The sequence below is a fragment of the Nyctereutes procyonoides genome, unplaced genomic scaffold, assembly GCF_905146905.1.
Source record: "Nyctereutes procyonoides isolate TBG_1078 unplaced genomic scaffold, NYPRO_anot_genome, whole genome shotgun sequence".
Taxonomy (NCBI): Eukaryota; Metazoa; Chordata; class Mammalia; order Carnivora; family Canidae; genus Nyctereutes; species Nyctereutes procyonoides.
In genome coordinates, this window is record NW_026575159.1 from 24,724,160 (window position 1) to 24,736,988 (window position 12,829).

General features: G+C 48.8%; 1 protein-coding gene across 1 annotated transcript in view; it reads left to right on the plus strand.

Annotated features, from left to right (window-relative positions):
- Window positions 1-12,829, plus strand: part of TG (thyroglobulin) — a 247,711-nt gene that overhangs the window by 118,065 nt on the left and 116,817 nt on the right. The window contains exons 37-38 of the mRNA XM_055313866.1: window positions 8,359-8,493; window positions 10,305-10,469. Coding sequence (XP_055169841.1) covers window positions 8,359-8,493; window positions 10,305-10,469 — 300 coding nt within the window. The remainder of the gene's footprint in view (window positions 1-8,358; window positions 8,494-10,304; window positions 10,470-12,829) is intronic.

Here is a 12,829-nt window from a genome sequence, read left to right on the forward strand (position 1 = left end):
TGTCCACACTTCCCCCTTTTTATAAGGGCACCAGTCGTTTGGGATTAGGGACCATTCTAATGATCTCAATTAACTTGAGGACCTCTGGAAAGACCCTATTTCCAAATAAGGTCACATTATGAACTCCTGGGGCTTAGGACTTCAAAGTATGAATCTTGAGGGGACACATTTCAACCCACAGGACTCACTATAATCCTTTGGCTAAGCTCTTGAGATGCAAAGGGAAAGATGAAGGCGTGCTTGCTGGAAAGCTAAAATAAAACCAAAAATAGGTATTTGGAGGCTGAACAGAAGTGAATGTGCCTCTAGGTATTTTTCTAGTGTTAAAAATGCCAAAAGAGGCCCAGTAAGGTCTGCTGTAAGTGTAAGGCATTTCTCTCTGGAGAAACACTGGACCAACAGGAGGCTCTGGGCCCATTTTCATCTTTCAACTGATCACAAGGTAGCATGGCTCTCTCTCTCCCTCTCTCTGTTATCAAAAGGACATCTGTTTTTTTCTGAGTGCTAACAAGGGCAAGAACAGCTCAGCGTGACGTGGTTCCCACTCAAAAGACAGTGTCTGCTGAGAAATCAGGAAGTCTGACTGTGAGTCCCGTCCCATAATGATGGCACATGGGGATCTTCCCACCAGTGAGTACTCATGGCCATGAAGCTGTGAAAGCAGGACCAGAGAGTCTGTTACATTCTTCTCACGTTCAAGGTCATAGCGGCTTGCTGGTGACTGAAGCACTCTTCCCTTCCTGCTCAAAAAGCTTCCACCGTGCATGTTTGGCCCCAGCCAGCCAGCCTGGGCACGGGAACCATCTCCAACATCCCTCACGCTTTCTCCATTTTCTGCACCCAGCTCTTTGATACGTGCCAAGGAGCTGGAAGGAATTCTTTCTCATTCCGATTGCACGAAAAATAGAAAGGATCCTGTGAGCCTTGGGATGCTTTAGAGCTTGCGCTCATCATTATCTTTACTCTTGGTGATTCTTCAGAAAATCCTAAGATCTTTTCACGTTAAAAATGGGTCTGTGATTATTCGAATGTTGGAGAGGTGTTTGCTACTGGTTTGACATTTCTGCACTGGGATGTGCTTCAGAAATACCAGGAAGCACTTTCCCAGTTTTCAAGTGAGGGGGGGCAGGGAAGAAAAAGACGACCAGAACAGAAACTTTGGTTACTCAGCCAGCCAACCACAGACCTATCTCTCCTGTAGCCATGTAGGTCTGCAGTCGTGTGTGTGTGTGTGTGTGTGTGTGTGTGTGTGTGTGTGTGTGTCTCGTTGGGGGTTGGACTGGGGTTAAAGCTATTTTTATTGGTTAAAAAAAAAAAAACACCTCTAAGCCTTGAATTCAAAATCCATATTTCCACCTTTAATTGGTATCTGGAAAGAAACACAGGAAGGGGAGGAAGAGAAGAAAAAAAGAAGAAAAAGAATGAAGCATGATTTCCATGTATTTGAAAATAGTCTGGTGATTTTGGTTTTACTTAGTCTGCGTTAAGCAGGAATACAGTGCTTTCCAGAAGGGAGCAGAAGTACTTCGATATTCTCAGAAGCTGACCTATGTCAGGGTTGCAGCACACGTTGCCCAAGAGTCATGGAGGGACCCACCCTGCCACCCCTCTGGTACCTGCTTCTCGGCTGCCCTCGGCCCTCCCTCTGCTCTGCCCTCACCCACTCTCCACAGCTCTGCGATGCACAGTGGAATACAAGGCCGCAGGGCTGAGCTGGGGTCAAATGCTGACTAGTTGCCCCTTAGCTCTGTGGCCTTGGGCACGTCATTGGCCTTCTCTGAGACTCACTTTTCTCCCCTGTAAAATAGGGATAATATTGCTCATCTCTGGAAAGTATCGTAAGATGGAATCAGATCATCTTGCATTTATAAACACGTAATGCCTGCCCACTAGCTGGTGGTGCTTGTTGCTGCTATGTGCCATCACAGAGGACAGAGGCCATGTGACATTCCCTGCAGGGCCACTTTTTCCCCTGTGCTAATGGACTAGCAGCATCACTTACCTCCAGGAGCATGTTCTCTGTGGCCTTACCACCTGAGCCATGTGATATTTAGCTCTTTATATATGAAAGGGTTGCCCGGACTCCTTCCCACCACCATGAGGGGTGTGGGTAGAGAGTGGGAGAGAGTGCATTTGGTGCTGGGGCAGAGGGCCCAGGAGGGAAAGACAGCACAGCCCCGACCCTTCCCCCGTGACTGTGAGGAATGCTCTGTGACCTTCCATCCCTGTGGCTCCATGCCCCCTATCTGAGATAGGGGTCTGGGTGAGAGTAGAGAGCACCCAGGCCCACCCTATAAAAGCAGGGGGCATGATGATGGCCTGGGTGCCCTGCCCACCACAGGTTTGCCTGTTTCCTGGAGGATGCCAGTCAGTGAGCGTGGCCATCAGATTGGGAGGTGACGCCGGCCCTAGTATGACAGCGGCCTGAGAGGGGCGAGACTGGCAGGAGGGAGACCCATCTGGGTCTCAGTTACTGGGGTATCAGCAGGTGCAGTGGAATTGGCAAGGCCAGAATCTGGATGGAAAAGAAGGGACAGTTCTCAGAGGGCCCAGGCAGGAAGAAGGGGGACAGGACAAGGTGAGGCCATGGGAGGCCAGGGTTTCTGGGTGAGACATGGTGGTGGCAGGGCAAGGAGGAAGAACACGGGGTTGGGGATAACAGTAGGACCAGGGGCCGTGAGGGTTTCATGTTGGGTTGTGCTGAGCTCATAAAACCTTGTCTCTATATTCAGCAGCAGGTCTGCTGTGGAAACTGAGGCCCAGCAGCTAGTCAGGCAGGCACACTGTCCGGTTCCACTGTGCCTAGGACCAGATCGAGGACTCAGGGGGCCAGAGGGCAGGTGTGAGAGGCCGATGGGCGGGCAGCAAGGTGCCCTGGGACCAGGCTGGTGGGGCAAGGGGAGGCAGGCATGGCAGTGAAGTCAGGGTATCACTGGCTCCTATACCACTTAGGGAGCTCCCCTCAACCCCGAACCCCCAGTACTTGGGTCAGGCTCGGCCTCCATAGCTCTGAGAAAACAGTGACAGTCCTGCCACGAGAAGCCACAGCGAGAGCAGAGGTTGGGGGGTTGGGGGGTGGCTGCATTCACCAAGCTCTGCGCCTCGTGCCTGCCAGTCCCAGATCACAAGTGACTTGTTTCTGGCTACCATGCCAGGACGGGAAGGAGTTCTGGTATTCCCATTTTGCTGATGAGGAAACAGAGGCTCAGAGGGGGTCGCTCAAAGTCGCAGAGCTATGGGCTGGGGAGCTTGGGATAAACTCCAGGTACTGGCTGCTTCATCACGTAGGGCTCACATATGACCTACGCTCAGGGCCAACCATTCCTTACAGCTCCTTGATGTGTTCACCCATCCTCTGGTTTCAGGCAACTTCGGGGCAGGCCCATCACCCCCACCACCACCGCCTTCTCCCCTGGGGGCTGCAGGATCTCGCACAGCCAGAGAGCATGCAGGGCGGTGAGGTCCTGGGTACCCCAGGAGGCATCTGTTCTTACCAGGCCGGACAGTCCTTTTAGAGGTGCCAGCCATCCTCTTCTCTGGTTAGTTCCCCCTCCTGCTTCCCTTTCTCCCTGCTCTGGAGGAAAGGACTAGTTTCCCAAGGTCTGAGTCGAAGGGCTCAGAGTAAAGGGGGCTGAGGATGTCAGCGGTCATGTGTCATTCACTCGGAGGCATTGTGTTTACCTGAGAGTGAGACTAAGGGCGGTGTTTAACACAAAGGTGTGATTATTTAAATAATTGAGTTTCTCAGAGTGGTTAAAGAGCTTGCCCAAGGACACACAGCAGCAGTCTAAGTGAGGTTTGAACCCAGAACGGTCTCTTTTCAGGAGCCTAAGCTGTTTTTCCCATCCATTATGGCCACATCGGAAGAAACCAAAAGGAGTATTTCAGAGGCCATGTAGGGCCATTGTTCTCAACGTGGTCATGTGTCAGAGGTCAGAGTCATCCGGAAAGCTAATAAGGGGCACAGAGGCCTAGGCTCGTTGACGTGGGGACAGTGCCTGGGCTTTGGAATCCGAACCAAGTTCTTTGAGCCATTCTGATATTCTCCGGAATTTGAGAATTATTGATGGTAAATAGGAAGGATCCTAAGCGTTTTACCCAATTAACTTATTTTTCCAGGCTTCCTCTGTTTTGCTATCAGGCACAGTGTCTGGAATGTGGGAGGAGTTGTTGACTGAATGGATAAATACAGAACTAAATCGGTTACTGCAGAGGACTGCCAAGCCAGCCTCACCTGCCCAGGCAGATCCCTGCTGTACCTGTGCTCTAGATTGGGCCCCGTTGCCGAAGGAGCCACACAGAGAAGAGCCTGCCTCTCAACCAGGTCTACGGGTTCCATTGAGTGAGTTCAGGATCCTGTTGGAAAATAAACACACGCAAATAGCTTTCCTTTACTCCAACAGTAGCCCTTTTAAAAATATAACAGGGGAAAAATATTCCACTCCGTCCTAAACATAATAAAATCCAAAATCTTTTTCTCAAGTTAGTTTTTGACTTTAAGGCCATTCCAATCAATATCCCAAAGGAGCTTTTAGGAAACTTGATAAGATGGCTCTGAATTTCATCGAGTTGAATAAATAACCCCAAATAACCAAGGAATATTTTATAAAGAGAAATAACATGGGAAGGCTTTTCCCATTTGTTGGTAAAATGTATTACACCGTGACTAGCTTAAGCAGCGGGAGGGTCGAGCTAGAATTTACAAAGAAATGAGTGAAGAACACAAGGTTGGGGCACCTGGGTGGCTCAGTTGGTGAAATGTTGCCTTCAGCTCTTGGGGTCCTGGGATTGAACCCCGAGTCTGGGCTCTCTGCTCAGTGGGGAGTCTGCTTCTCCCTCTCCCTCTGCCCCTCCCCCTGCTTGTGCAGGTACTTTCTCTCTCTCTTTCTCTGTGTCAGATAAATAAATACATAAAATATTTAAAAAAAAAAGAAAAACAGAAGGTTGACAAAATTCACTTACAGAAGTATTTAATTTGATGAACGTGGCATTTCAAATTCCAGGGGAGATGATTTTTTCCAAAGTAAGCAATGCTGGCATTGCAATCTGTCAAATATATTTTAAACCAAAGAGAAAAATGAACGCTAATGAATATGGCACAGAGAGCAGCCCTTGGGCGGGCCCGAAAGCAGCTACCACTGCGCTCATCTGGAGAGGAGGGCTGGCAGTGAGGTGGAGCACGGTTTCTGAACCTGAAGGAGCTGGGCTCCAGCCCAGGCACTGCCTCTTATCAGCTAAGCCCTCTGGGGCTGTTCCTGGATCTCGTGAATGTTAAATGCACTGGTGCTGCCCGGTTCTTGGCAAATAGTAAAGTCCCTCGAAATGCCACCAAGACCCCCTAGCTTTCCTGCTTCATCATCTTTTGCATTCACAAAGAGCCTGGTCTCAGAATTTGCATGAGCTGCATGAACCCCAGATGTTGGGTTCTGCACAACAGCAGTGGCTGGTCCTGGGTCCCTGCCAGCTGGGGGAAGGGGACAGGAAGAGGGTGTGGCAGAGACTTGGCTCCAGGCCCCGGGATGGCGACAGACGAGCTCTCACTTTGGAGACGAAATTCACCCATCAATTATAGCGCTTTCCCCCAGACATCAAGCTAAGCACGGAGTGCGGCCAAGGCTTCCATTTTAAGACCATAATTGGCAAGTTTGGTCCTAAAACCCCATCATACATCTTCTGTGAAATTGCAGTGTCCCCACCATCTAAAAATACACAGCTCCATTTGGTCACGCTGCAGAAATGCCACTTGTACTGACCATGAAAATAGTAATGCGTGGAGGATGCTTAAAGATAATGAAAGCCCAGCGTCTATTGCAGGGAAGCCAGACCCCAAGGTCAGAAAGACGTGGCTCTGGATTCTGAGGACGGCCCCGCCGTTCCAGACAAGTATGGGGGTTCACTTTCTCCAGCCGGGTCCATCAGAAGTCTGGCAACAGTATTTGGCACTTTCTTTGGATAAACCCCTTTTGTCTTTCTTGTTACTTTCTTTTTTTAATTTTAATTTTTTAAAGATGTTATTTATTTATTTGACAGAGAGAGAGAGCGCGCACAAATGGGGAGCGGCAGGCAGAGGGAGAAGGAGAAGCAGGTTCCCCAGGGAGCCCAAGGCGGGGCTCAATCCCAGGGCCCTGGGATCATGACCTGGGCCCAAGGCAGATGCTTCACAGACTGAGCCACCCAGGCGCCCTTCTTTTTCTTTTCTTTTCTTTTTTTTTTCAAATTAAGAAGAAAAAAGCACGGTGCTAGGTTGTTTTGCTACTCTATTTGCCGTTCTAAATTTAGTGTTCTGGGTGTCAAAGGCAGTTTTGAGATAAAAATGACAGGCTTCCTCATATAGCTAAGAGCATGGTATCCAAGACAAAGACCTCTTCCTACCTGGGGACAATTTTCCAGAAAGGGCACTCAGCTGTTTAGGAAACTTGGAGGGAATGAAAGGAGCACTGGCTGGGAACCAAGAGGCCACGTTCTGTCTCTCTGGCTTGGTCATGGCCAGCTCTGTGTTCTTGGAAAGCCACGTAACCTCTCCCAGCTTCTGACTATATGTTTGTGGAGGAGGCTTTACAGCCCCTACCCCACCGCTCATTCGGCACTTGGATCTTGAAGCTCCCTCCATGGGGATCAGATGTAATACCGGTTTGCATTTGACTGAAGACCCTAACACAGTGGAGTGACACCCTTAAAGCACTTAGCTGATGAGTGGCAGCACTTTGTAAACTGTAAAGCGCTACACCTACACCAGTGTTCACCCTGCTGCTCTCCTGGCACAAAGGAAATACTCACAGATATTTGTTAGAAGCATACGCTGCTGGGGTCTTCTGAAAAAGAAAGAAAGAAAGAAAGAGAGAGAGAGAAGGAGAGAAGGAGAAGGAGAGAAGAGAGAAAGAGAGAAAGAGAGAAAGAAAGAAAGAAAGAAAGAAAGAAAGAAAGAAAGAAAGAAAAAGTAAGTAAATACCTAGATTTTTCTTCAATAACTCTAAGGATGCACCCACTGAACAGATCGTGAAGGTGCCAGGACCAGCACTCTGGGTGATCACACAGGCCTATGACGGGAGGCAGCGTTTTGCCCCCTTTCATACTCTCTGTGGGCAGAGGATGTGCCCGTCCACCTCCACCCATGGTCCCTCCTCAGAGTAGAAGCTCCAGGTCCCTGTTCAGGATACCTCTGTCCTCACAGGGACGCTGGTGCTCTGGCAGGACTCTGTACCTGTGCCAAGCCATCTGTTGGGCAGCAGCACCTGGACGTCCCACCCTGTTGGTGGACCAGATGTACAGATCGTGGGAGCAACCCCACTGAGCCAGGAGGGCATGGGCTGGATGCATGCAAGGATCAGGTTTCATGGTTGCTCCACCCCCAAAGAATGGCACTCTTGGGGGACGGGTAGGGGGCTGTGGCAAGCCCAGTTAACCTCTCTGTGCTTCATCTCGTTCATCTTTAAAGAGGATGTCTTAGCTGCCATTTTCCTGGAAACAAGCTCAGTGATGGAAATTTGCATGCAGGAAGTTTCATGCGTGGGGGGCTCATGGGAGTGGCCCCTGTAAGGAAGTGCGGGGGTGGGAATGAGCAAGGGGAGAGGTAGGACTTCCAGGCCCAGCAAACCACACGGCCCCGTGGATCCCATGGCGAGCTCTGAAGCGGCGCTGGCCCTGCACCATTGTCCCGTCTTGAGGCAGGTGGCTCGGCCTTTGCATACCCACATGGACTAGTTTCGAGACACACACTGACCCTGGGAGGGGAGGCATCTCGCCAAGACCACAGGCAGTTCCTGGAGGGGACTTGGCTGGGAGCCTCCAGACACCAGCTTCCCGTCACTGGGGAAATGAGAGGCTGGGTCCTGAAAGGAGGCCCGGACAGCACACCACAGCTCCGCTATGGAGGACAGTGGTCTTTTCTCCATCTGAGGCTTGGGGAGGATTCTGGTGTGTGGGAAGCACTCCACACAGCATCACACAACAACCCTGACACATCTGTGATTATCACTGTCCCTTACCTTCATTCTGATGATTGCCTTGTAACGCCTGCATTATGATGCTCGCCTTGCCTTTTTTTTTTTTTTTAGTCTCTTGAGTTCTGTGAGCTGCTTGATAGAAACAGCCATGCTTTTGTTATCCTTTGTTTTTTACCTTTCTGTGGGTTTTTTACCTATCTGTAGGCTTGAGCACAGAACATGGCTCATAAAAACTCTTTATAAATCACTGTAAAATGGGAAACTGTTTCAAGGATGAGGTCACATGAGAATGGAGGCTGCAAGGAGGATGCCCTAGGGCTGCTTTCTGAAGGCACCAGGTGGCACCCCCTTGTCTTCACCATCAGAACACAGGTGGAGGCTGTGTGCGACTAATGTCCCCTGCTCTCTCTCCTAGTCGCTCTGGGCTCCTGGCAGTCCCTGGCTCCCTCTGCTGTAGTTATTGACTCATCCATCAGGAACTTTGATGTTGCTCACGTCAGCACTGCCACCACCAATGACTTCTCTGATGCTAGAGACTTCTGCCTGTTGGGTAAGGGAAGTTTCCCACCACTCCCGCTCCCCAGACCCAGGTAGGGTGGTTGCATTGGGATGGGGCCTCACACAGTGCTACTCAGGATCCTAATCTCAGAAACACCTGGGAGACCCCAAGATGACCTGGAGTGCCAGAGAAGGGAGACCCTGGGTGGGTCCTCCTCTGCACTCTCCTCATCCTCCTGCAGGAACAGTCAAGGTCTCCAATGGGCTAAACCGGCCGGAAAATGAGCAACATTGAGCCAGATCAGAAGACGATGAGAGGAAGGATCTAAGCGGCTAGTCTGAGACAGAAGAGATGAGCAGAAGCTATGACTTAGATTATAGATGGGCCATCATAACAAGGAAGAAATATAGTTGTCCTGGCCAGGCTCTTGGGGCAAAGCTAAGGCCTATGGGTAAAACTCAAATTTCAAGAGACATTTTTCTTTTCTTTTTTTTTTTTAATTTTTATTTATTTATGATAGTCACAGAGAGAGAGAGAGAGAGAGAGAGAGAGAGAGGCAGAGACACAGGCAGAGGGAGAAGCAGGCTCCATGCACCGGGAGCCCGATGTGGGATTCGATCCTGGGTCTCCAGGATCACGCCCTGAGCCAAAGGCAGGCGCCAAACCGCTGCGCCACCCAGGGATCCCTCAAGAGACATTTTTCAATGCAATATAAAGAAGCTTCTAATAGGTAAAACTGTCCACAGAGGTGTATTTCTTTTAGCGGGTTTCCGGTCACTGGTATTTAAACAAAAGTTAGGTAATGATTTGTTAGAGGTGTTCTACAAAGATTTTAACTTCTTCAAGAGCTTGAGATTGGATAACATTTGTACTCCTCCAATTCTTTAAGTTCATGAATCATTTCACCTTCAAGGTTGGATAGCAATATGCACATCTTTACAGAAAGGGCCATGTATAGATGTATAGTTTGTGCACTGTGCAACTCTGAGTACTGCCATAACACAGAGGGGGCTATGAATTAGGCCTTTACCCAGTTCATAGCTTTCCCAAGTGAATGAGTCAACACCATCTTCACAGCTGTTTTTAGAACCAAAAATCCTGAATGCTTGAATAATTTAAATTATCTAGTGCAGGACCTGGTACATGTGGGAAAGCACATAATCCCTGGTGGAAAATAGTGGGTATAATAGAGAAGCTAGAAAGGAAGCTGAGGCTAAAGAAGAAGGCAAGGGCTGGAGCATGGAGAGCCTTGTCTGGTATGACTTAATCCAAGGCCAATGAGAAGGCATGGAGTTGCTTCAAACAAGGGCGTGACAAGAGCACATTTGTGAATTAAACTCTCAAAAGCTTGACTTTTGTGTGGAAAATAGATTGATGGGAGAGTTAGGTTCCCCCCAAACACAATTCTAGTCCCAGCTCCTGGCACAGTGTCAGGGATGTATAGTAGGTGTTCTGATGAATAAGTAAGTGATTGCATGGATAAATGCATGTATGCATGGCTGGATGAATGTGTGGATGTATAGATGGATGCATGGTTGGATAGATGGATGGATGCATAGATAGATGGATGTGTGGATGCATGGAGAGATGGATAGTTGTATGTATGGATGGATGGATGGATGGATGGATGGATGGAGACATGGATGCTTGCATGCATGGGTGGATAGAGGGATGAATGCACAGATACATGATTAGATGGATAGATTGATAGTTTCAGGATTTATAGATGCATGACTAGATGGATGGGTGGGCTGGTGGATGAATAGATGATGCCTGGATTCAAGGATGCATGACTGGATGGATGCATGCCTAAGGTGCCTTCTCTGAAGCCCAAACCTCATCGTTGTTCTCTTACTCTGTAGAATGTTCCCGTCACCAGGCCTGCCTTGTCACCACTCTGCAAGCCCAACCTGGTGCCGTGAGGTGTGTATTCTATGCCGATGCCCAGATCTGCACACATAGCCTGCAGGCCCAGAACTGCCAACTTCTGCTCCGTGAGGAGGCCACCCACATCTACCGGAAGCTGAGTGAGTCCCAGCCTATGCCTCTGAGGCTCTTCCAGAGAGCCTGGATAAAGCTGGAAGGGACTATCTGAGTGTGTGGTGACTTGCGGGCAGTGGCTTTTGAGGTTCTTAAGGAAAAATCGGTCAAAGTTCTCTCGGGTTAGGTGACATTCATTTGAGAGTGACTAAAGGAAGGTGAAAACCCTACTTCTAAGCTAGAGCTTCTCTGTGCCACTTTTATTCATTTATTTGAGTTCTGGAAGCCATTTGAACCTTTGAGTTTCTTAGTAAAATAATTAAATAGGCTATTTTTTATTACCATTTTAGTTTAGAAAGTTCTGTCCCCTGCCTTATCTCAATTGGTCCTCACTCCGATCCTGTGAGGTAGCAAGATAAGGAAGGTTTTATCCCCAGCTTAGAGATTGAGAGACTCTGGCCCAGAGAAGTTACTTCTTTGATTTTGCCCAGCCAGTGATGACAGAATGGGAGCTTGGAGGCAGGTCTCCTATCTCTAGATGCAATCCGCTTGTACAAAACCACATCATCTAACTACATATCATGGTCACCGCTGGAGAGGGCAGCTGCTCTAGGCTCCGTTTTATTTGACTACATTCAGGAAGGCGTTGTTATGTTTCAGATGTTGTGTTAGGTGCCGGGGAGACAGGGATGAAACCAGCCAGAGGAGAACAAAATAGAAATCCATCACTAAGTGAAACCGGTACAACCCATATAATTTGGGGCCTGGGGGAAGCTGTTCCCCTGTTAGACATGCTTGGGAGATGAAATTAGTGACTTTTTGAAATGTTGCCTACTTCAAGCCATCTTATCTTCTATAACACAAGAGGTAGGCCCTTTCTCTGTAAAGGGCCAGATAAATATTTTAGACTCTATGTATCAGTTACAACTGCTCATTTTTGCCACTCTGGCAAGGAAGCAGCCACAGAAGATACAAAAATCAGTGGGTATGGTTGGGTGCCAATAAAATTTTATTCACAAAACCAGGAAGCAGTTGGATTTGGTCCCACTGGCCTTAGAGTGCAGGTATCCCCAGGCCTGTCTTGATCCAGTGGTATCCTCCTCTTGTGCCCCCTCCTCCACCTCAGCCTTTAGACCCTAAGAGTGCTCCCCAGGACTGGGGATGCTTTGATTCCTCTATGCTGTGGTCTCTGGCCTACAATCCCAAGTCTCATCTTGATGTAGACATTTATATTATTTGGTCAAGTTGGATTTCAGTAGGACATTTCCCCCATCGTGTAGCTGATGTGCATGGTAATCCTGCTGAGGACAGATGCCTGGCCTTGGGGTTTAGTTTCCATTAAAAACAAAAAAATTAGACTGTTTCTCTCTTAGTTCTGTGGAACTCCAGGTCAGTGTGAAAGGCTCGCCTCCGACTGAAGACACGTGCCCAAGTGTAGGTGCATGGACACGGTCTGCATCTTGTGTACACACATGGCTACTGATCATTTCCTTCACTTATGTAGTCATGTGGCCTAAATGTGGGGCAAACCCATGATTTTCTGGAAAACATTTCAAAAGGGAGGACTGCACATTTTCCCCGTGTTGGGTCTCATTCAGTCTGGGATTCATTGGGCAGCCTCTGGAGGGAGGGCTGAACCCCAAACACCACTGTCCGTGGGAAAGCAGGCTTGCATTCCTTCAAAATTCTTTAGCATTTGTATTTTGCGTCTTTGCTCCCTCTTTCAGAGGGTGCCATGTTCACAAAATGTGGCTCCTTTCCCTGTGGAGCAGAGGGACAGAGTCCGAAGGTTCTGGCCCTTTAGCACCAGCGGTCCTGAATACTTACTTGCCCGAGGTCCTGTGATTTACTACTGAAACAGGAAATCTTGTGAGAAGGAACTGTGGGCTGAGATCAGCTGTGACTTGTGACTGAGGCCAGATTAGAATGTGCGACTCTTTCCTTCCATGCTGGGTTCTAACTAGCACTGCAGGGTTTTTGCAACAGAGAGAGTTTTCTTCACTATTTCCAACTTTCCTTCTTTCCTTTCTCTCTCCTTCCTTCCTTCCTTCCTTCCTTCCTTCCTTCCTTCCTTCCTTCTTTCTTTCTTTCTTTCTTTTCATTTTTTCTTTTTCTTCATTTCTGATCCTTCCCTGTATTTCTCCCTTCCTCCCTCCCTTCCATTCATTCGTTCATTCACTCACGTGTTGAGCCCCTACCATGTGTAGGCACTGGGCTTGAAGTATCACAGGTACCCTGTATTTATCCCCAACATGTCTGTGCTGTAGGGCCTGCTACCCTTCCTGTTTCATAGGAGGAAATTAAGCATCTGAAGAATTAGGAAGTTTCCCCCAAAGTAGCTGGGGCTTAAGGTAAAACACAGGCCTGCTTGCCTCCCCACGATGCTCCTCAGTGGCCTGGGAGTCCT